The sequence below is a fragment of the Carcharodon carcharias genome, chromosome 17 (genome assembly GCF_017639515.1).
Source record: "Carcharodon carcharias isolate sCarCar2 chromosome 17, sCarCar2.pri, whole genome shotgun sequence".
NCBI lineage: Eukaryota > Metazoa > Chordata > Chondrichthyes > Lamniformes > Lamnidae > Carcharodon > Carcharodon carcharias.
In genome coordinates, this window is record NC_054483.1 from 104,747,926 (window position 1) to 104,773,475 (window position 25,550).

The 25,550-nt window shown below is 43.8% G+C and overlaps 1 protein-coding gene across 1 annotated transcript in view; it reads right to left on the bottom strand.

Moving 5' to 3' along the window:
• The window catches only part of abcc2 (ATP-binding cassette, sub-family C (CFTR/MRP), member 2), a 130,884-nt gene that overhangs the window by 5,900 nt on the left and 99,434 nt on the right, over positions 1–25,550 (bottom strand). Inside the window, exons 19-28 of the mRNA XM_041209599.1 lie at positions 24,576–24,759; positions 22,407–22,539; positions 20,977–21,106; positions 13,802–14,021; positions 12,187–12,341; positions 11,056–11,211; positions 3,694–3,893; positions 1,945–2,071; positions 842–943; positions 154–297 (exon numbers count right to left, since the gene is read on the bottom strand). Of these exons, the coding sequence (XP_041065533.1) occupies positions 154–297; positions 842–943; positions 1,945–2,071; positions 3,694–3,893; positions 11,056–11,211; positions 12,187–12,341; positions 13,802–14,021; positions 20,977–21,106; positions 22,407–22,539; positions 24,576–24,759 (1,551 nt within the window). The remainder of the gene's footprint in view (positions 1–153; positions 298–841; positions 944–1,944; positions 2,072–3,693; positions 3,894–11,055; positions 11,212–12,186; positions 12,342–13,801; positions 14,022–20,976; positions 21,107–22,406; positions 22,540–24,575; positions 24,760–25,550) is intronic.

Sequence of the window (25,550 nt, forward strand, 5' to 3'; positions counted from 1 at the left end):
GGAAAAGGTAAAATTTGCAGGAATATTGGGAAAGAGCAGGGGTTGTGGGACTAATTGGATGACTCTTTCAGAAAGCCAACATAGGCCCAGTGGGCTGAATAACCTCCTTCTAAGCTGTGAGATTCTATGATTTTATTTTTATTTTTATTTTACCTTTTCATTTGGCCTGATGTCACAAGTGAGGCCGTGTAGCACCAGATCCAGCTCTGGTCTGTAACGAACCTCATAATCCAGGAATTTAATTTCCCCCTTGTCTGGCCAGTCCTTTTCTGGTCGATGGTCCATTACCCAAGGAGCCTGAGAAGAAACAAATTTGAAAAAAAATCATTAAAAACAAGCTTTCTTTTTATGCGCTAAACTTTATAAAAATGCCCAAATTCCTCTCTTGACCATTGCTGGATAATGAGCTAAGAGTAGAGCAGTACATGTCCCCCAGATATTAGTTCACTCTAAACGGCACTAAATGTCCCAACACTCTCAAACTTCAGGGAGTTATGGCAGGGTGGGATGAGCGAGGGGGGAGCGGGGGGGTTGTCAATCCTCACTGCATTTCCTCTCACCAACCTAAAGGAAAGAACTTGCATTTCAAACAAGAGCAGGGGAAGTCTCCCCGGTGTCCTGGGGCCAATATTTATCCCTTGATCAACATCACATAAAATTGATAGCAGGTAATGCAGCCATTATCACACTGCACTTTGTTTCTGTGCTGTACCGTTGGTGTAACTCAAATCAATTCCAGTCCTCCTGTCTATGATGATTGATGCCTGTCTCATTGCTGTCTCCCAATTCCAGGGAACCCTGTAATCATTTCCCCTCATTCCCATCACTGCATTCTGGATACCTCATTGTCCAGTTTGGTATATTCGGAAACTCTCTCCACAGACACAATGTTAGTCTCCAGCTCAGATGTCTGCCTGACCAGCCAATTCAGTGCTTGGGTCACCTGAGGGGAAGTGGACAGAAAAACAATTGATCAAAGCAAGCACAAGAGGAAGAGACAGAGAGTGACTCGGCTCACTGAATGACAACATTCACCAGAGTTACCCTACACAGTGCCACAATCCCAGGCAGATGTTGAAGGTCCACGCCACAGCAGGATAGGGCACAGGTCTGTGCCTGCGCTTCCACACACAGTTAAATGATGGGGTCTGTGTCCTCGAGTACTCAATACGGTGCAGGAATGCATCCGTGACTCCCCATAAGGTGATGGGATGTGGGTCTGTCTGTGATTCCCTCACACAAGGAGGTTCATGTCAAACTTGCAGAGTCCTTAGCTTGGTAGGTATCCTTGAACCAATCTTGATCCTTACTGCTACTGGAGGAAGAAGCCACACAGACTCCCTAACTCATTCATTCCTTTGAGGAAGCCGTGTAAAGACATTTAACTTTAGAACTTGAACTGGAAAGGTGGAAGAAATGTTCTCATGCATAGGACTCTTCGATTATGGAATACATTAAACCAGGGTCAGGATATTTGAGACAGAATTACTGAAGCACTTGATGGAAGTAAATCTCAAAGGGAGTAGGAACGACGATGTTATGTGGGATTAGATAGCCGTTGGCTCTCAGAGGGGAGCTAGCACAAGGAAAGGCAGGATGGACCATATGGCTTCCTCCAGTAGCAACATTTCTACAATTCTAGAATAAGCCTTCTCAGATAAAAGTAATTGATTTTTATTATTCATTGTGGGGATGTGAGGAATACTGGCAACGCCGACACTAATTGCCCATCCCTACTTGCCCTTGACCAGGTGAAGATGGGTGTGAAAATACAACTAGTCCCAATAACTTGAGGCGTCTCAGCTGCAAGAGGGGCCATGTGGAGAACTGGGCAGAAAGGAAACGTTTAACCAGAGGAGTTTGACCCAACTCATGATATTTAGAAATGTTGAAACAGCTGAATCAACCCAACCAGTATATGTCTACAATGGGAGATGTACTCACATTTAATGCATATGAAATGGAGAGACCAACCAGCCCACTAGCCAAACTGCCTCTGGAAGTAACAGAAAACAGAGCAGCAAAGAACACCACTAAATTGCCGACAAACTCCAGGCGAACTGCAAGCCACCTGCAAGGAAAGACAAGGTGATGGTTCCCTTACAGCTACAATGGGGCAGACTGCCAACAGTATACAGGTTAAGTATAAACATATCTCATATAGCTCCTTATATGAGTCTCTCAGATACATCCCAAACTACTTCACGTGCAGTGAATTATCTAGGCCTCAGTGTGGTCCATTTGGTAGCCACTCTTACCTCTGAGTCTGAAGAAGAATCATACAGGCTCAGGATGTTAACTCTGTTTCTCTCTCCACAAATGCTGCCAGGCCTGCTGAGTTTTTCCAGCGCTTTCTGTTTTTATTTCTTATCTCTGAGTCAGAAGGTTGTGGGTTCAAGTCCCACTCCAGAGACTTGAGTACAAAATCTAAGCCGAGTGCTGCATTGTCAGAGCATAATCTATCCTCTTCATTTGCCTTGCCTTACAAATTAATGTCCAACTGTTAACCTAGCCTCAGATTACACCTTTTTGTTAGAGCTGAGAAGATTAATAGGCGATTTAATTGAGGCATTCGGAATTATGAGGGGTTTTGGCAGAGTAGATAGAGAGACATTTTTCACTGGCTGGAGGATCGTTAACTAGACGACAAGGATTTTAAGATTATTGGCAAGAGAACAAGAGCGGGAGAGTGAGAATTTTGATTTAACACTGCAAGTTATTGCAATCTGGAATGTGCCGCCTGAAAGGACGGTGGATGCAGATTCAATAGTAACTTTCAAAAGGGAATTGTATAAACATTAAAAAGGAAAAACAAATTGCAGAACTTTGGGAAAAGAGGGGATTGGGATTAATTGGTTAGCTCTTTCAAAGAGCCAGAACAGACATGATGGGCTGAATGGTCTCCTCCTGTGATGTAGTGGTGGTGTGTTATAGTTCACTCGGGGAGTCCGAGTTGCTATGGCAGCCTGTACTTTTACAGGCATGTTGCAGTTTGGAGCTATGGATAGTGATGGTAGAGGCTCCACTTTCTTACCATCACATGGCTGACCAGGAATCTCTTCTACTTCTACTTGGTGTGTGTTAGAAGGATCTGCAGGTTGATAATTAACCTGTTTGCTAACATAACGAATGCACCTTCCTTGCTATTAAGTAGTGGGGTAGGACTTAAACCTGGAGCTCCGGCTCAGTGACAGGGACGTGAGCCCACTGTGCCACAAGACCCCCTCTCCCTGCCTGTGGTGTAAGATTCGACAATTGATTGAATGCTCTGTTCAGTTCAGATTCCATCAGGTCCCCACACAATGATTATGGTCTCTGCACCAACAAATACAGGCAAGTGTTAGCATAGTGGTATTGTCAATGGACTAGTATTCCAGAAACCCAGGGTAATGCTCTGGGGGCCTGGGTTCAAATCCCACCATGGTGGATGGTGAAATTGGAATTCAATAACAATCTGGCATTAGAAGCCTGATGATAACCATGAAACCATTGCCACTTGTTGTAAAAACCCATCTGGCTCCTACCCTTTAGGAAATCTGCTGGTCTTACATATGATCCCAGAACCATAGCAATGTTAAATACCCTCTGAACAAGGGCAATTAGGGATGGGCAATAAATGCTGGCCTAGCATTTATGAATGAATTTTAAAACTGTTAAGAAAAGCATGAGCAAACATACAGGAAAGGATATTACCTGTTTGCTACAATCCGGGGAAAGATGCATTTCACGTTTCCATTAATGATTTGTTCATTGTTCATCAGGAATCGGGCCTGATGCCCATAGGCTCGGATTATGGGCAAACCAGTCACTGTCTCACTAAAGTGTGAGTAGATGGGGGACCCGGTCACAGATTCTAACCGTCGAAGCTGCCGGGATGTGACGATATAAAAGATCTGCAACAACAAATGGGTTCTCAGGTCAACAATCTGAGGCAGAAGGTTTGCTGTTTTCCTCAATAGGAGTCAAGCAGTGAATGATTGAAATACTATGATGTAGATTTGAAATCCAAATAATAACAGACCCATGTTACAGCACACAACTGCTTTATTTCAAGAATGAAAGTTAAAAACAAAAACATTCCTATTTAGTGTCAAACGCGCAACTCGATACCATTTTCGCAATACTGAATCGTGGCAGGCAAATTGAAACTCGCTCTACACTGTCCCCATCAACATTCCCAGGACAGGTACAGCACGGGGTTCGATACAGAGTAAAGCTCCCTCTACATTGTTCCCATCAAACACTCCCAGGGCAGGTTCAGCACAGGGTTAGAAATAGAGTAAAGCTCCCTCTACACTGTCCCCATCAAACCCCCCCCAGGGCAGATACAGCAAGAAACTGGCAGGTGAATCAGATGAGCAGTGGTCGTCATAGAGTTATACAGCACAGAAACAGGCCCTACGGCCCATCATGTCCATGCCAGCCATCAAGCACCTATCTATTCTAATCCCACTTTCCGGCACTTGGCCCGTAGCCCTGTATCCTGTGGCGTTTCAAGTGCTCATCTAAATACTTCTTAAATGTTGTGAGGGTTCCTGCCTTTACCACCCCCTCATGAATCTGTTCCAGATTCCAACCATCCTCTGGGTGAAAAGATTTTTCCTCAAATCCCCTCTAAACCTCCTGCCCCTTACTTTAAATCTATGCCCCCTCATTATTGACACCTCCACTAAGGGGAAAAGTTCCTTCCTATCTGCCCTATCTATGCCCCTCATAATTTTGTATACCTCTATCAGGGACTCCTCAGCCTTCTCTGCTCTGAGGAAAACAACCCTAGCCTATCCAGTCTCTCTTCATAGCTGAAATGCTCCAGCCCAGGCAACATCCTGGTGAATCTCCTCTGCAACCTCTCCAGTGCAATCAAATCCTTCCGAAAGTGCGGCAACCAGAACTGCACACAGCCTAACTAGCATTTTATACAGCTCCAACATGACCTCCCTGTTCTTACATCCTAAGCCTCGGCTAAAAAAGGCAAGTATCCATTAGGCCTTCTCAACCACCTTATCTACCTGTCCTGCTGCCTTCAGGGATCTATGGACATGTACACTAAGGTCCCTCTGAACCTCTGTACTTCCTAGGGTCCTATCATTCATTGTGTATTCCCTTGCCATTTTAGTCCTCCCAAAATGCATCACCTCACACTTCTCAGGATTAAATTCCATTTGCCACTGCTCTGTCCATCTTACCAGCCCATTATATCGTCCTATAATCTAAGGCTTTCGTCATCATTATTTACGACACCACCAATTTTCGTGTCATCTGTGAACTTACTTAGAAACATAGAAAATAGGAGCAAGGGTAGGCCATTTGGCCCTTCAAGCCTGCTCCACCATTCACTATGATCATGACTGATCATCCAACTCAATAGCCTGCTCCCGCTTTCTCCCTATATCCTTTCATCCCTTTCACCCCAAGAGCTATATCTAACTCCTTCTTGAAAACATACAGTGTTTTGACCTCAACTACTTTCTGTGGTAGCAAATTCCACAGGCTCACCAAATTTCTCCTCATCTCAATCCTAAATGGTCTACCCCATATCATCAGACTGTGATCCCTGGTTCTGGACTCCCCCACCATCAGGAACATCCTTCCTGTATCTACCCTGTCTAGTCCTGTTAGAATTTTATAGGTTTCTATGAGATCCCCCCTCATTCTTCTGAACTCCAGCGAATATAATCCTAACCAACTCAATCTCTCCTCATATGTCAGTCCCGCCATCCGAGGAATCAGTCTGGTAAACCTTCACTGCACTCCCTCATAGCAAGAACATCCTTCCTCAGGTAAGGAGACCAAAACTGCACACAATATTCCAGGTGTGGTCTCACCAAGGCCCAGTATAATTGCAGCAAGACATCCCTGCTCCTGTATTCGAATCCTCTTGCTATGAAGGCCAACATACCATTTGCCTTCTTTACCGCCTGCTGCACCTGCATGCTTACTTTCAGCGACTGGCGTATGAGGACACCCAGGTCTCGGTGCACATTCCCCACTCTCAATTTATAGCCATTCAGATAATAATCTACCTTCCTGTTTTTGCTACCAAAGTGGATAACCTCACATTTATCCACATTATACTGCATCTGCCATGCATTTACCCACTCACTCAGCTTGTCCAAATCACACTGAAGCATCTCTGCATCCTCCTCACAGCCCACCCTCCCACCCAGCTTTGTGTCATCTGAAAATATTACATTTAGTTCCCTCATCTAAATCATTAATATATATTGCAAATAGCTGGGGTCCCTGCACCGATCCCTGTGGTGCCCCACTAGTCACTGCTTGCCATTCAGAAAAAGACCCGTTTATTCCTACTCTTTGTTCCTGTCTGCCAACCAGTTTTCTATCCATCTCAATACACTACCCCCAATTCTATGCGCTTTAATCTTACATGCTAATCTCTTATGTGGGACTTTGTCGAAAGCCTTCTGAAAGTCCAAATAAATCATATCCATTGGCTCCCCCTCATCCTCGAAAAATTCCAGCAGATTTGTCAAGCATGATTTCCCTTTTGTAAACCCATGCTGACTCTGTCCGATTCTGCCACTGTTTTCCAAGTGCTCAGCTATTAAATCTTTTATAATGGACTCTAGAATTTTCCCCACTACCAACGTCAGGCTGACTAGTCTATAATTCCATGTTTTCCCTCTACTTCCCTTTTTAAATAGTGGGGTTACATTAGCTACCCTCCAATCTGTAGGAACTGTTCCAGAGTCTATAGAATCTCGGAAGATGACCACCAATGATTCCACTATTTCTAGGGCCACTTCCTTAAGTACTCTGGGATTTAGATTATCAGGCCCTGGGGATTTATTAGCCTTCAATCCCATCAATTTCCCCAACACCATTTCCCTACTAATACTGATTTCTTTCAGTTCCTCTCTCTCACTAAACTCTGTGTTCCCCAACATTTCTGGTATGTTATTTGTGTCCTTCTTTGTGAAGACAGACCAAAGTATGTATTTAGTTGGTCAGCCATTTCTTTGTTCCCCAATTTAAATTCCCCTGTTTCTGACTGTAAGGGACCTATATTTGTCTTCACCTACCTATAGAAACTTTTACAGTCAGTTTTTATGTTCCCCGCAAGCTTACTCTCATACCCTATTTTCCCTTTCTTAATCAATCCCTTCTTCCTCCTTTGCTGAATTCTAAACTGCTCCCAATCCTCAGGTCTGTTGTTTTTTCTGGCCAATTTGTATGCCTCTTCCTTGGATCTAATACTATTTCTAATTTCCCTTGTAAGCCATGGTTTGGCCACCTTTCCTGTTTTACTTTTGCACCAGACAGGAATAAACAATTGTTGCAGTTCACCCATGCGCTCTTTGAATGTTTGTCATTCCTTTAAGTAACGTTTCCCAATCCATCATAGCCAACTTGCACCTCATACCATCGTAGTTTCCTTTATTAAGATGCAGGACTCTAGTCTCAGAATCAACTACGTCACTCTCCATCTTGATGAAGAATTCTATCATATTATGGTCGCTCATCCCCAAGGGGCCTCGCACAACTAGATTGCCAATTATTCCTTTCTCATTACACAATACCCAGTCTAGGATGGCCAGTTCTCTAGTTGGTTTCTCAATGTGTTGGTCCAGAAAACCAACCCGTATACACTCCAGAAATTCCGCCTCTATGGTATTATTACTAATTTGATTTGCCCAATCTATATGCAGATTAAAGCCACCCATAATTACAAATGCTCCTTTATTGCATGCGTCTCTAATTTCCTGTTTAATGCCATTCTCAACATCACCACGACAGTTTGGGGGTCTATATACAACCCCCACTAACGTTTTTTGCCCCTTAGTGTTTCTCAGCTCTACCCATACAGGTTCCACATCGGAGCTAATATCTTTCCTCACTATTGCGTTAATTTCCTCTTTAACCAGCAATACAACTCCACCACCTTTTCCTTTTTGTCTGCCCTTCATAAATACTGAATACCCCTGGATATTCAGTTCCCATCCCTGGTCACACTCCAGCCATGTCTCTGTGATCCCGACTATATCATACCTGTTTACATTTATTTGCTTGATTAATTCATCCACTTTATTATGAATGCTCCTCACATTAAGGCACAAAGCCTTAAGGTTTGCCTTTTTAACATTACTTGTCCTGTTCCCACTATTTTTCATTGAGGCCCTGTTTGATTCTTGCCCTTGATTTCTCCATCACTTTTCTTATTACCCTTTCTGTCTTTTGTTCTTGTCCTTGATTCCCCCTCCTCTGACTCCTTGCATTTTCCCATCCCCTTGCCGTTTTAGTTTAAACCCTTCCCAATCAGTTACTGATCATACCTCCTATATTCGCGTCTAAATCATTAATGTACACTACAAATAGCATGGGTCCCAGCACCGATCCCTGCAGTACACCACTCGTCACAGGCTTCCAGTTGCAAAAAAAGAGCCTTTGACAATCACCCTCTGCCTCCTGCCACTCAGCCAATTTTGGGTCCAATGTGCCAAATTTCCCTGGATCCCATGGGCTCTTACCTTCTTGACCATTCTCCCATATGGGACATTGTCAAATCCTTACTGAAGTCCATGTAGACTACATTAACTACACTACCCTCATCTACACAACTAATCACCTCCTCGAAAAAGTAAATCAAATTTGTTAGACATGGAGCTCAATCCTGTCCCTCAGAATTTCTTCCAATAGTTTCCTTACCCCTGATGTTAGGCCCACTGGCCTATAATTACCTGTTTTATCTCTAATACCCTTCTTGAATAATGGTACCACATTCACTGTCCTCCAGTCCTCTGGCACCTCTCCTGTGGCCAGAGTGGATTTGAAAATTAGTGTCAGAGCCCCTGAAATCTCCTCCCATGCCTCACATAGCAGCCTGGGATACATCTAATCTGGGCCTGGGGATTTATCTACTTTTAAGCCCCCTAAAACCACTAATGCCTCCTCCCTTTCAATGCTAATTTGTTCAAGTATATCACAGTCCCTCTCCCTGATTTCTACACCTACATCGTCCTTCTCCACAGTGAACACAGATTAAAAGTAATCATTCAAAACCTCACCTACATCCTCCGGCTCTACACACAGATTACTACTTCAGTCCCTAATGGGCCCTACTCTTTCTCTGGTTATCCTCTTGCCCTTCATATATTTATAAAATACCTTAGGATTTTCCTTTATTTTGCCCGCCTGTGATTTTCATGCCCCCTCTTCACTCTCCTAATTTTCTTTAAGTACCCCCCCCCCCCCACCCCACCAACTATTATTTCTATACTCCTCTGGGGCTTCCGCTGATTTCAGCCCTCTATCTGCCATAAGCCTCTGTTTTTCCCTTTATCCAATCCTCTATATCCCTTGACATCCAGGGTTCTCCAGACTAGTTGATCCTACCTTCCACCTTTATGGGAACATGTTGGCCCTGAACTCTCACTATTTCCTTCTCGAATGACTCCCACTGGTCTGATGTAGACTTTCCCACAAGTAGCTGCTCTTAAGTCCACTTTGGCCAGATTCTGTCTTATCACATTGAAATCGGCCTTCCCCCAATTCAGGACCTTTATTTCTGGTCCATCATTGTCCTTTTCCATAACTACTTTAAATCTTACAGAATTATAGTCACTATCCCCGAAGTGCTCCCCCACTGACACTTCTCCCACTTGTCTGGTTTCATTCCCTAAGATTAGGCCCAGTACCGCCCCTTCTGTTGTAGGACTTTCTACGTGCTGGCTCAAAAAGTTCTCCTGGATACTCTTTAAGAATTCCACCCACCCCTCTAAGCCTTTCACACTAAGACTGTCCCAGTTAATATTGGGGAAGTTGAAATCCCCTACTATTACCCTATTATTTTTACACGTCTCTGAGATTTGCCTACATATATGTTCCTCTTTCTCCCCCTGACTGTTTGGAGGCCTATAGTACACTCTCAGCAAAGTGATTTCCCCCTTTTAGTTTTTAAGTTCTACCCATATGGCCTCATTTGAGGAGCCTTCTAAGATACCATCCCTCCTTACTGCAGTAATTGACTCATTGATCAATAATGCAATGCCACCTCCTCTTTTACACTCCCCCATCCCCGTCATGCCTGAAGATTCTATACCCTCGAATAAGGCCAGTCCTGCCCTTCCCTCAGCCATGTCTCTGTGATAGTAACAATATCATATTCCCATGTGTTAATCAACACCCACAATTCATCTGCCTCACTTGTAAAACTCCTTGTGTTAAAATCAATACAATCCAGCCTTGCATTATTTCCTGTGCCTTAACAGGTCTATATTGGCTCTGCCTTCCAGACTGACTTAATTTCTCTTCTATAGTTGGCTGTGCATCACCCACTACAGTGCCTTCACTCTGTATCTCATCCCCCTGCCAAATTAGTTGAACCCCCCCCACCCCACCCCGCCACCAACAGCACTAGCAAACCTCCCCGCAAGGATGTTGGTCCCATTCCGGTTCAGGTGCAACCCATCTGGCTTGTACAGGCCCCACATTCGCCAAAAACAGACCCAGTGATCCAGGAAACTAAAGCCCTCCCTCCTGCACCATCTCTTCAGCCACGCATTCATCCTCTCTATCCTCCTATTCCTATACTTGGTTGTGTTTTATGTAAGAATCGCACAGTATTTGACCACAGAAACAGATCATTAGCTCCAACTGATTATGCTCTACACAAGCTTCGTCCCACACTAAATACTTCTCATCCTAACAGTTTATCATATTCCTTTCTCCCCTGTGTTTATCCAGCTTCCCCTTTAAATGTATCTCTAATATTAATCCCAACATTCTCGCTACTCGCTGGGTTAAGAAGTTTCTGCTGAATTCTTAACTGGATTTATTAGTGAATATCTGATATTTATGGTCTTAGTTTTGGTCTCTCCTACAAATGGAAATACCTTCTTTGCATCTACCCTATCAAATCCCGTTCATAACTTCAAAGGCCTCAATCATCCAACCCCAACTTCTTTTCTAAAGAAAAGAGCCCCAGCATGTTTAGCCTTTCCTCATGATTGTACTCTCTCTGTTCTGGTATCATTGTTTCGTTGAGCAGTTCCTATGGTTAGACACATTGAGAAAATGAGAGTTCGGCCAACATACCTGTATGAAATAGTAAATGATGGCAAGTGGTACAATCACAATAGTAAAATAAGGTGTAGCTAGGCAAATGACAAACAGTGTGCCAATCACACCAAAGAAGCAAGACAGCCAGCTCCGAAAGGTTAGTGGGATCGTCTCGTCGATGGTATAAATATCCTGCACAGGGAGAGAAGCAAAAGTCACAATTAAAATAAAAACTCTCCTTCTTCTGAATTGGATTCCCTTGAGTGAAGAGCATTGAAGGGTGATCTAATCGAGTGTTTAAGACAAACTGGAACACTCTACCTGATTGGGTGCTTGAAGAAGATTCCATTGGAAATTTCAAAAGGCAATGGACACATCATGCATTTATATAGCATCTTTAATTTGGTATAATATCCCAAGATTCTTCAAGAGAGCGTAAATCAGACAAAATTTGACATCAAACCACATAAGGAGATATTAGGACAGACAGCCAAAATTTGATCAAAGATATGGGTTTTAAAGAGCATCTTAAAAGAGGAGAGAGATGAGATAGGCAGACAAGTTTGGAGAGGGAATTCCAGAGCTTAGACAGATGAAGGCACTTTAGGACTGCCTTGGGCAGCAGACTCATGGGAACACCAACATCTGTAAGTTCCCCTCCAAGCCACTTAACATCCTGACTTGGGACTATATTGCTGTCCCTTCACTATCGCTAGGGCAAAATCCTGGAACTCCCTCCCTAACAGCACCTACACCACACAGACTTAACAAAAGAGTAACAAAGAGTTACACCACACAGACTGCAGCGTTTAAGAAGGCAGCTCACCACAATCTTCTCAAGGGCAATCAAGAATGGGCAAAAAACACCAGCAATGCCCACATCCCGGGAACCAATTTAAAAAAATTCACAAAGAGAGGGCGTGAAATAATGAAGCAAGGTTCCCACTCTTCACTATCCAGTAATCTGCTGAAAGGACAGGGTGAGTGGAGTTTGAAGGCCAGTGGATGATGGCCCCTACATAGAATTAAAGAAAGATCGTCTTTAAATAGCACCTTTAATATAGCTCAGCACTGGTCAAAAGTGGGGTCTTCCAGCCCAGGGTACGCCTGTTTAGCCGCCGAAGTTGCAAGGGAGCTATCGGAGCGGCATGACCATGAAAATCCTACCTTGGAAAATCGGTTGACAATCCTTCCCGTTGGCGTGGTATCGAAGAACAGCATGGGAACGTGTAGGATGTTATGCAGCAAGCGGGAATGCAGATCCCTGGAAGCGGCAATTGTCCCTTCTGTTATCAGGAATAATCCAAGGAACACAAAGACAGCTGAGGAAAATGAGAAAACAACAAGCAAGCTTGTAATCTCCAATTTTTCTCTGACCTTCATAGGGACAGGAGAAGAATATTCAGACCCTTGAACCTGTTCTGCCAATCAATAGATTACGGCTGATCTGTATCTTAACTCCATCTACCTGCCTTGGTTCTCTAATCCTTAATATCCTTACCCGACAAAAAAGCTATCAATCTTGGTGTTCAAATTTTCAACTGAGCCCCAGCCTCAGCTTTTTTGGGAGAGAATTCCAGATTTCCACTCCCCTTTATGTGAAGAAGTATTTCCTGATATCATCTCTGAACAGCCTAGCTTTAGTTTTCAGATTATGCCCCCTTGCTTAGCACTCTCTACCAGAGGAAATAGTTTCAATCATCTTAAACACCTCAATTTGATCACTTCTAAACATTTTTATACGGGAGTCTTGTCCACGCAATCTGCTATGATAACAGGGAAAATCATTATATGATTGAGCAGAATCAACACAGATTTATGAAAGGGAAACTGTGTTTGATAAATCTGTTCGAGTTTATTGAGATTCTAACTAGCAGGATAGTCACTGTTGTAATATAGAAAATGTGGCAACAATTTGCACACAGCAAGCTCCCACAACCAGCAATGTTATAGTGGCTAGGTAATCTGTTTGTTTAGGGATAAATATTGGCCAGAACATGGGGAGCACTGCCCCCTGTTCGACTTCGAAATAGCGTCATGGGATCTTTATCTAAGTGAGAAGGTGAGACTTCAGTCAAACATCTCATCCAAAACATTGCACCTCCAACAGTGTGGCACTCCCTTAGTACTGCACTCATGTCAGCCGAGATTTTGTGCTCAAGTCTCTGGAGTGGGACTTTAACCCAAAACTTTCAGTCAGAGGCATGAGAATACTACCAATTGAGGCAGGGTCTATGCCACAACAAATCAGAAAGTTCCAAATCAGATTTCTAAGAAAGAAGATAAAAATCAGGCTTTCATTCTCTTGAATTAAAGAAATTATGAGGGGCTTTTAATAGTGTACATGAGGAAAAACTGTTTTTGCTCACAGGAGGGTTGGTAACCAGAGGATACAGATTAGGATAATTGGCAGAAGAACCAGAGAGGAGGTATGGAGAATCTATTTACACAGCAAGTTGTGGCCTGAAAGGGAGGTGTAACTTTCAAAAGGGAATTGGATAAATATTTGAAAATGAGAAATTTGCAGGTATATGGGGAAAGAGCAGCAAGGCTGGTGAGGATAGGTAAGGTATGGGATACCTCTTTCAAAGAGCCAGCACAGGCACAAATGGTCTGACTAGCTCCTTCTGTACTGTAATGTTCTAGGGCATACTGCCTCAGATAGGAAACTTGAGTGCACCTCAAGTACCAGAAAACAAGAATGGCAATTGAGGTCACGTTGACCAGTGACCATTTTTTTTCCTGCTCACTCACCTCGAGTGTTGAACTGAGAGGTACCCACCTTGGGCGATCCCCAGAACGCCAAAAATGCCAATCCGTTTATCCCGTTCAGATGATGGGTAGGTGGTGTTGGCATAATAGCTAGCATCACTGGTCCAGTCACTGAGCCAGAGGTTCTGCCCAATGGTTGCCACATTCTGGGCGATGTATAGCACCATTATCAGCAGGGAGTACATCCAACCAATCATGCGTAGATATTTCCAGTAGACAGAGTACTTCACCTGTCAGTCATAAAAAAACAATAAATAGAGGCTTAGAGTACAAAAGCAAGGAAGTTATGATGAACCTTTATAAGGGACTGATTCAATCTCAAGTGGAGTACTGTGTTCAATCAACTCAGTCTCAGGACATCACTGCAGGAGTTTCTCAGGGTAGTGTCCTAGGCCCAACCATCTTCAGCTGCTTCATCAATAACCTTCCTTCCATCATAAGGTCAGAAGAGGGGATGTTCGCTGATGATTGTACAATGTTCAGCACCATTTGCGACTCCTCAGATACTGAAGCAGTCCATGTCCAAATGTAGTAAAACCTGGACAATATTCAGGCTTGGGCTGATAAGTGGCAGGTAACATTCACACCACACTGGTACTAGGAAATGACCATCGCTAACAAGAGAAAATCCAACCATCTCCCCCGACATCCAATGGTATTACCATCGCTGAATCCCCCACATTCAACTGGGCCAACCATATAAATACTGTGACTACAAGACCAGGTCAGAGGCTGGGAATTTTGCCTAACTCATCTCCTGACTCCCCAAAGCCTATCCACCATCTACAAAGCACAAGTCAGGAGTGTGATGAAATACTCTCCACTTGCCTGGATGAGTATAACTTCAACAATACTCAAGAAGCTCAACAATATCCACAAAGCAACCCACTTGATTCACATTCCATCCACAAACATACACTCCCTCCACCACCGTCGCACAGTGGCAGCAGCGCATTCCATCTACAAGATGCACTGTGTTATGATCCCAGCTGATGTTAATACCAGACAAGTCAAATCCCAGCATGAAACTTGGCTTGGTAAATCCTAACTTTTTTTTTAGAAACCATGGAGGTAAGTTATTGAACAAATTCACAAGAGTCTGCTGATGATCTTTTAACACAAAGAATAAAATATTTATTAAAACAAGAAAAATGAACTATATTAGACCAGGCAAAAAGGTTGGAAACATCTTAATACAAACACAAGAGACAATTCAAATTCCCACTATTCATTTCCCCAGCAGTGTCTTTACAGATACATAAACCAGTGAAGAGTTACCACTAGCTTGACACAAAGGCTTCTCGTTCGGGACTGCACAGTTGAAATGGTTATCTTCTGGTCAATTCCTGAGCATTCACTTGATGCTTCTCATCCAATTCATATCTCTCCCCGAGACATCCAAATCCCACACTCTAAACTCACCGTTTCTTCAACTGCAGAGCAAACAAAGGAGTTCCCTAAACTCAGTCTTCTAGTAGCACCTCTGCTCAACTTATCACTTTACTGAGTCCTACAACTGATTATTCAGTTAACTACTGTCCCAATAGCCTTGTAGTTTTTCTTCCCAGAGAGCTTAAAATCCCCGTCTTCTCTCTCTGATACACACTGAACACTCAAAGTTACACACCATCCTGACTTGGAAATATATCACCATTCCTTCACTGTTGCTGGGTCAATATCCTGGAATTCCCTCCCTAAAAGCACTGTGGGTATACTGACATCACATGGACTGTAGCAGTTCAAGAGGTGATACATCACTACCTTCTCAAGAGCAATTAAGAATGGGCAATAAATGCTGCCCTAGCCAGTGACACCCACATCCCATAAAAAATAATTCTGTGCACCACACTTTCAGAAGGAGGTGAAGGCATGGAGTGCAGAAAAGATTCAAGAGCATGGTTTCAGGGAAGAAGAGCTTCAGTTACATAAGAACATAAGAAATAGGCACAGGAGTAGACCATTCTGCCCCTTGAACCTGCTCTGCCATTCAATAAGATCATGGCTGATCTTCTTGTGTTTCAATTTCCACCTAACCCCAATAACCTTTGATTCCTTTGCCTAACAAAAATCTATCTACCTCTGCCTTAAAAATATTTAATGACCCCACCTCCACCACCTTCTGAAGCAGAGAATTCCAAAGTTGCACAACCTCTGAGAGAAAAAAATTCTCCTCACCTCTGTCCTAAAAGGGTGACCCCTAATTTTAAAAGTGTCCCCCTAGTTTTGAACTCACCCACAAGAAAAAACATCCTTTTGACATCTACCTTGTCAAGGCCGTTCAGGATCTCATATACTTTCATCAAATCACCCCTCACTCTTCTAAACTCCAGTGGAAACAAGCCCAGTGTGTCCAATCTTTCCCTATAAGACAACCCACTCATTCCAGGTATCAATCTAGTAAACCTCCTTTGAACCACCTCCAAAGCATTTACATCCTTCCTTAAATAAGGAGACCAAAACTGCACACAGTATTCGAGGTGCAGTCTCACCAATGCCCTGTATAACTGAAGCATAACATCCTTACTTTTATGTTCAATCCCTCTCGTAATAAAGGATAGCATTCCATTAGCCTTCTTAATTACTTGCTGTACCTGCATACTAACTTTCTGTGACATATGTACTAGAACACGTGATCCCTCTGCACCTCAGAATTATCAACCGTTAAGTCATACTCTGCTTTTTTGTTCTTCCTGCCAAAGTGAACAACTTCACATTTTCCTACATTAAACTCCAATTGCCAGATCTTTGCTCACTCACTCAACATCCATCTGCAACCTCATGTCCTCTTCACAACATACTTTCCTACCTATCTTTGTCATCTGCAAATTTAGCTACCATGTCTTCAATCCCCTCATTTAAGTCATTGATGTAAATTGTAAAAGTTGAGGGCCCAATACAGACTCCTGTGGGACTCCACTCATCACATCCTGCCAATTAGAAAAAGACCAATTTATGCATACTCTCTGTTTTCTGCCAGCCAACCAATCTTCTATCCATGCTAATATGTTACCCCATACACCATGCGTTTTTATTTTCCGTAATAATCTTTGATGTGGCACCTTATCAAATGCCTTCTTGAAATCCAAGTACAGTACATACGGGCTCCCCTTTATCCACTGTGCATGTTACTCCTTCAAAAAACTCCAATAAATTGATTTAACATGATTTTCCTTTCACAAAACCATGCTGACTCTTCCCAATTGCCTTGAGCTCTTCTAAGTGCCCAGCTATAACCTCCTTAATGATCGATTCTAATAACTTCCCCACGACAGGCATCAAGCTAACTGGCCTATAGTTTCCTGTTTTCCGCCTCCCTCCCTTCTTGAATAGACGGGTTATTTTACAAGGGTAGATTGGAAAAGTTGGAGTTATTCTTTTTAGAGAAGAGATGGTTGAGAGAAGTTTTGAGAGAGGTGTTCAAAATCAAGAGGGTCTGGACAGAGGAGATAGGGGAAACGGTTCTTATTGGCAGAAGGACGGAGAACCAGAGGACGCAGAATTAAAGGGATTGGTAGAAGAACCAATGGGGACATGAGGATAAACTTTTTTACGCAGTGAATGATTAGGATCTGAAATGCACTGCCTAAGAGCATGGTGGAACAGATTCAAGACAGGCATTCAAAAGAGAGCTGGATAATTGTCTGAAGAACTGATGTTGCAGGGCTACAGGGAGGAGGCAAGGGAATGGGACTAGCTGAGTTGCTCTTGCTGAGAGCCGGCATGGACACAATGGACCAAATTGTCTCCTTCTGTGCTGTAACCATTCAATGATTTTATTGTATGAATCTAAACCCCATCTGAATGCTCGCTTTCCATTTCTTTAGCATTTGTTCACTCTCCATTGTCACGATGTTTTGAATGTTTTCACAGTAATTATTTGGAAAAAAAAGTTACTTTCAAATATTTGGCTTTTAAAAGCATTATGTTCTTGTTCAGTTGTATAAAAGAGTTTTAGGAGATAGCTCATTAATATGACAAAGGGCTGTACTTTATGTTGTTTTCCCATAGATTGAAAATAATAAGCAATCTGTTACAGTAAGTCCTCACTATAAATTGTGGTTGCATTCCTGAAAATTGCAACTTTAAGTGAAACAGCTTTAAGTGAATCATGGCTTCCCATAGGAATCAATGTTAAAGCCGGAGTTAGGTTCCTTCAGATATTTCTTGCCTTGAGAAACGATGTACAAGTTGAAATACTGCGCTGTACACGTGCAGCACTGTGCATTCCTAGCTGGAATAACTTGCAAAATAAAATAAACCAATAAGTATAACAGAGATACTATATAAATTCAACTTAGATAACACTGAATCACCCAATCAAGGCCTGAGTAGCACAGCTAATGTGTCTCACCCACAGCACTCCTGAAACTCAGCTCAACTTTTTGCTTGCTTTCCTTCCCACTCTCTTGCTCTCTCTCTCTCTCCTTTCCCACTCTATCACCTTCCTCCCCCTCATTCTCACCCCCATCATAGCTCAGGGCAACCAGGCTGTACCTGAGCTCAGAGCCTGAATCCCTTCCTAACAACCTGCAGGGGCACAAGCCCCTGTCCTGGGCCACAGATTGAGCCTAGGACGTGTGTGCCATGGATTGAGCTGGGGAGGCGCAAATTGAGCTGAGAGGGCCCGCAGATTGAGCCAGGTGCCTCCATCAGTCCCTCCCCCACCAACCGTTATTCATACTTCACCACCCAGTGGTCAGCTTCCCATCCCGAATTGCCATGGCACCACTCCGAGTGCTGGTGACTGTGCTGGCCAAGCCTCTGGATCAGGCTCTCTGCCCCGCACTCCTGCTCCCCGAACCTGGGCCTCACTCTCTCCCCTCAGCCTTGGCCTCTGGTGACTGCAGCGGCGGCTCTGACATCAGAACATGGTGGCAGCTAGCCCAGAGTGAAGCGTGTGGGGGGTGGGTGGGTTGGGGGGGGGGTGGCGGGGCCAGGGTGCAGATGATGTAAACGTGAAAATGGTGCCGTAAATCAAAAGAAAAGCCCTAAAGAATGATTATGTTAAAATGAAATGACTTTAAGTGAGGCAACATAAAGTGAAGAATTACTGTACTAGTGTGGCAATTGGAAAAACATCTCACACCCTTGGTACTGGGGAGTCTTTGACACAGATTTCTGGTTATGAAGAGAGATAAAATATTGAAATTGGGACCCAGGCTGGTGGTGGTTTTGAAATTGGATGAGGTAGTCAGGCTAATATTCAGAAAGACATTAGGGCTTTGACTAAGGCTACAAGGTCAGAAATTCTGGAGGAGCATTTAGAAGTGAGTTTGTTTATGCCAAGTAAAATGAGTCACTGATGCAAGGACGTATGATGTGCTCTTTAATATGTATCATTATGTAAAGGAATATTATACAGTTTGGATTAGTGAGACTGGTTCACCTCCCTCTGAAAAAAACATCATATTGATTGTTATTCAGCCTTACTTCACCAATTGTTTGCACGGCCAGTTTTCAAAGAGATTAAAAAAGTATTTGTGTAAAAGATATGCCTATTCAATCCAATCTTCCTTTCCCTACACTGTTCCAGAGCTGACCATCATTCTGGAGCCGAGCACCATTCTGAAGTTGAGCCCCATTCTGGACCTGAGCGCCATTTCTGGGTCGAGCGTTATTACTGAGTCAGGCGCCGTTCCGGAGCCGTTTGTCATTCCAGAGCCGAGCACCATTCCGGAGCCGATTGTTATTCCTGAGCCAAGGGCCATTCCAAAGCTGAGTGCCATTCCACAGCCATCTAGAACTGAGCATCATTCCTGAAAATAGCGCTGTTATGGAGTCAAGCACCATTCCTGAGTCGAGCACCATTCAAGAATCAAGTGCTGTTATGAAATTGAGCACCATTCCAGAACTCAGCACCATTTCAGGAAATAACACCATTATGGAGTAGAGCACCATTCCAGAATCAAGCGGCATTATGGAGTCGAGTACCATTCCCGAAAAAAGCACCGTTATAGAGTTAAGCACAATTCCAGAACCAAACGCCGTTATGGAGTCAAGCACCATTCCAGAACCCAGCACCATTGCAAAAAATAGCATCATTATGGAGTCGAGCACCATTCCAGAGACAAACGCCATTCCAGTGTCAAGCACCACCTAGAATCAAGCACCAGCCAGAAAATAGTGTCACTGTGGAGTCAAGCACCATTCCAGAGTCGAGCGCCATTCCAGAGCTGAGTGCAATTCCAGAGCCAAGTACCATTCCAGAGCCAAGTGCCATTCCAGGGTTAAGTGCCATTTAGACCTGAGCACCATTCCAGAAAGTAGCACTGTTATGGAGTCAAGCACCATTCCACAGTCAAGCACCATTCCAGAGCCGAGTGCCATATAGAACCAAGCACCTGCCAGAAAATAGTGCCGTTATGGAGTCAGGCACCTTTCCAGAGTCGAACACCATTCCAGAGCCGAGCGCCATTCCAAAGTTGAGCACCATCTGGAACTGAGCACCAGTCCCGAAAATAGCGCCATTATGGAGTAAAGCACCATTCCAGAGTCAAGCTTCATTCCAGAATCAAGCACTGTTATGGAGTCAAGCACCAGTCCAGAGTTGAGCACTATTCCAGAGCCAAGCACCATTCCAGAAAATAGTGCCATTATGGAATCGAGCAGCAGTCCAGATTTGAGTGACATTCCAGATCTGAGTGCCTTCTAGAACCAAGCACCATTCCAGAAAATAGCACTGTTATGGATCAAGCACCATTTCAGAGTCAACTGCCATTCCAGAGTTGAGCACCATTCCAGAGTTGAGCACCATTCTGGAGTCAAGCACCATTACAGAGTTGAATGCCATTATGGAATCGAGCGCCATTACGGAGTTGAGCACCATTCCTGAGCCAAACGCCATTCCACAGCTGCTGCCAGATTGCTCCAAGTTTGGAATTAGGAAAATTTGTGAAAGGTGATTTCCTGTCATTGAGCCACTGATCTTCTGTTCTATTCAGCGAGAAGATCTTCCAATCCTTTTATTCACTGGTTTGGGCAATATTGGGGACCCCTTATGTGACAGATCTCAGAATATTACAATCCTACCACTCTAAGCACTGCACCAATAATCTGCAACGATTGGTAACTGCTGTCATCCTTAAAGGAAGGACTAGCCTGTCAGAACCTTTTGCTTTGACACTCAGTCTATATGGTCAATGACTTACAACCTTCAACAACTCCTGTATGCAGATGAGACCTTACCTTTCCTGTTTCAACGGCTTCTTTCTCTATCAGTCTCTGACCCTTCACCGCTTCCACATGTCCTTCTTTCTCTGATGCCAGTACCTTGTCCCTCATGGCCTTCTTCAGAGATACTCTTACGCTGCTTTTGCTGAAGAAAGAATCATAATAAGTTAAACGGAAAATCTCCTTCAATTAAAACCTCCACTGGGCTGCTCTCTGATTGCTCAGTTAGTTCGTGAATTTTTTACTGTCATATTTAAACCAAACGGACCAAGAGAAACAAAAGGCTCCCATTTCTATTTCACTTTCACTATCTCAGGATGTCCCAAAGTGCTTCCCAGCCAATTAAGTACTTTTTGAAGAGTGGTCACGGTTGTAATATATGAAACACAGCATCCAATTTGAACCCAGAAGACAGTAATGATCAGATAATCTAGTGATGCTGATTGAGGGATAAATATTGTACCAGGACATCAGGGAGAACTGCCCTGATCTTTTTCAAATGGTGCCACTGAGTTGTTACATCCACCTGAGAGGACAGACAGGACCTTGTTTTAACATCTCACTGGAAAGTTGGCACCTCTGGCAGAGCAGCACTCCCTCAGTTCTGCACTAGATTGTTTGCTTAAGTCTCTGGAGTGGGATCTGAACCCATGACCTTCTGGTTCAGAGGTGTGTTACCAAGGGTAGTGCTAGGGACACTTCACTGAGCTGAGAGAGAACTAGTGGGAATCCTGCTCCTAATCATCATATTAGGAGTGTGTGTGTGTGTATATATACATGTGCATATACACATCTGTTTCTGTGTGCATTTGCATGTATCGCACACAAGTTTCTGCTTGTTTGTGTTTGTGAGAATGTGCTTGCATGTATGCATGAGTTTGTGTGTGTGTGTGCATGCATTTATTTGTATGCATCTGTGTATGCAAGCATGTCCATGTGTTTGTGGGGTGCATGCATCTCTTGCTGTATTTGTGCATATGTAAGTGTATGCAGGTGGTGGGCAAGGATAGGATCAAGGTTGAGAAATGGCTGTCAAAACTCATCAGCTGTCATGTACATGGTTGCTCAAATAAGGTATGTTGGCACTGGCTAAAAAGATTTGAAAAGTGACAGCAAGTTCCTTGATCTCATGCTCCTGGAATGAAGTGGGTTTAAATTCATGAGCTGTGAACCAGTGAATTTTAACCTGTGTTCCCTCAAGGCCCAGCCCGCACTGGCAAGGGTTTGGTAGAGAATCATTCCTGTGGAAATCACAGAATGATACAGCACAGAAGGAGGCCATTCAGCCCATTGTACCCGTGCCAGCACTTTGAAAGGTTATTCCAATTCCCTATCCTTTCTCCACAACCTTGCAAATACTCTCCATTCCATTCAATGCCATCCCTCACGTGGATAAGAGCCAATCCCCCAGTCATGTGGCTGAGCAGGTTTTTATTGATGTTTACCTCCACTTCCTACATCTGGCACGCTCACTGTTCTCCCGTTTCAGTGTTAGAGTCACCACATCACTTGGATGTTCATCTGCCTGGGGTTCCTGATCATCACCCAGTGTGAGATCTTCTTCTGTCACCACATTGACTGAAAGTAGACAGGAATAGAGAATGAAATATCATTGAAGGCCGCTCGGTCCATGGAGCCCCGCCACCCGCTGAGATCTCTGCGGTCCTCTAATTAGTTTTACCATGTGTTATGTGGAGGGGCTGGAGGTTGGGCTTGTGCCCCTTGAAGCAGGAGACATCAAAGGGAGGTTGAATACCAGTGTATTATGAGAGATTTTGATAGAGTAGATAGGGAGAAACTGTTTACATGAGGAGGAGTTCAGTAACCAGAGACCACAGATTTAAGATAATTTAAGAAAAGCCAGGCCAAAGGCGGAGAGAGGGGGCACTGGGTTGGGGTTGCTTGCAAAGGCAGGGAAGCAAATTCAGTAGTAACTTTCAAAAGGGAATTGGGTAAAAACTGGAAGAGAAAAACTTACAGGGCCACAAGGGAATAGCAGGCGGAGGTGGGATTTATTGAATAGCTCTTTCGAAGAGCCAGCACAGGTTCGATCAGCTGAATGTGTCTCATGATTTGGGATGTGATGAACCTGGAATGTCAGAAGAATTACAATGTTTTGAGAATGCCAAGAAGTTGGGGCAAACGGAGGACGACACTGGTAAATGGAGGCCCCTCTTAAATGGAGCATAAACATTAGCGCAGGTCGTTGCGCTGTAAATTCTATGTAATTCCATGTGGGTCCAATGGAGTTCACACACACATGTTCACACATGTACATGCACACAAATGCACATGCATGCACACACACATACATGTACATGCACACATGTATGTACTCATGTACGTACATGCACGCATGTATGCGCACACACATGTTTGCAGCCACCAGGCGTGTGGGTTTTTTCTTAATTGTCAATGAAATCTGTTGTTCAGTGACCAGAACAGGATGCACAGTGCACATTCCTGCACCACCTAGTGGCTGGGGATGACTGGCACCCGCCCAGGAACTGGAATGTGTCTGGAAAGTAGGCATGGCAAAATGGAAAGGGCAATGCCAGGACATTGCTGTAGTGACTTCCTCAAAGACACATTTAATTCACTCTGAGGCTGAACTGTTTGCAACGTTGGTATCATATCTGACCCAAAGACAAGTTTCTGGTCACACACTCTCTCCATCGCTAAGATCTCATATTTCCCTCAGTAACCGCCCAGCTGCACTTTATCTCAGCCCTTCTGGTTTTGAAATCTTGACACCTCCAGACTGGACTATTCAATGCTCTCATGACAGGCTTCCCACTTGCAACCTTCTGTAAACTTCAGCTCAGCAGCCTCTGCTACCCCCCATGGCCTAACACGAAGTCATGTTCCTCTATCACCCCTGTGTTCTCTGACTATTGGCTCCCATTCCACAACGCCTCATTTTTAGAATTCTCATCCTCCTTTTCAAAGCTCTCCCTGGTCTCCCCCTCCATATCACTGTAATCTCCTCCAACACCACAACCCTCTGAGATATCTGTTCTCCTCTAATTCTGGCCTCTTGAGCATTCACGATTTTAATTACTCCACCATTGGATGTCCTGCCTTCAGCTGCCTGGCCCCTGAGCTCTGGAATTCCCTCCCTAAACCTCTCCATCTCTCTCTCTCTCTCTCCTCTTTTAAGGCATTCCTTAAACCCTACCTCTTTGACAAAGTTTGTGGTCACCTGTCCTAATATCTCCTGACGTGACTCAGTGTCAACTTTTGCTTGATAACACTTGTGGGAAGCATCCTGGGATATTTTGCTACATTAAAGCGCTATATAAATTCAAGTTGTTCTTGTTGTCAGTCAAGAAAAACAACAAAAGTTAAACTTATTGCATAAACATTTGAGTGGGGGCGATGAAGAGCGAAAACTGCCTGGAGTGCAGGGGGTGAGTTTAATGAATTGAGTTATATCGTTCACATCCCCAGTTATCGTATTCCTTGCACTAACAATGTTGTGGATATGACCTGACTATAGCCAGAGCTGAGCTGGAGAGGATGTTTAAAGATCCAATCATTAAATTGTTTGTGTAACTGCGGAAATTGAAAAGGTGGGTGGGGCAGTGTGGTGGATCTGTCTGGAGGCTACATACCTGTTGCCTCTCCCTCCTCACTGCGGTCCCCTTCTCCGTATGTGTTCAGGAAGTCTGCAAACGCCCCCTTGTTTGCCTTTAGAGTTTTGTATGAGCCCACTTCAGACACTTTACCGTCCACCAGAACCACAATCTCATCCATTTGAGGTAGAAATGTGACTCCATGCGTCACAAGAATTCGAGTCTGTTTAAAAAACATGAATTGCCAGAGAGTCAGAGAATATATGGAATTTTACACAGAAACAAGCCATTTGGCCCAATAGATCCATGGCAGCATTTATCCTCCACACAAGCTTCCTGCCATCCCTCTTCATCTCAACCCATCAGCATATCCTTCTGTTCCATTCTCTCTGATGTGTTTACCTGCCTTTCCCCTAAATGCATTTATGCTTTTCACCTCAACAACCCCTGCTGTAGTCAGAAAGAGTGTATAGGAAAACACATTTATACAATGCTATCATGAACTCAGGACATCTCAAAACACTTTACAGCCAAAGAAGTGCAGTCACTGTTGTAATACAGTAAAAGACACAGCAACCACGCACAAACAGCAATGTGATAATGACCAGATAATCCGTTTTTGTAATGTTGATTGAGGATAACTATTGGGCAGGACACTGGGGAGAATTCTCCTGCTCTTCTTTGAAATAGCATCATGAATTTTTTTAAACAACTTAACGATTCATCTGAAAGACGGCACCTCCGACAGTGCAGCACTCACAATACTGCACTGGGAGCGTCAACCTGGATATTGTCCTCAAGTCTATGTGTGAGACCCAAACCCACCACCTCTGGCTCTGATGTAAGAGTGGTACCCACTGAATTTATTCTGTTTTATACATCAAACAGCTGAAAAGCTACATGCAGGAGCCGCAAATTCAATGGTAATTTCCAAAAGGGAATTGGATAAATACTTGAAAAGGAAAAATTTGCAGGGCTATGAGGGAAGAGCTGGGGATTAATTAGATAGTTCCT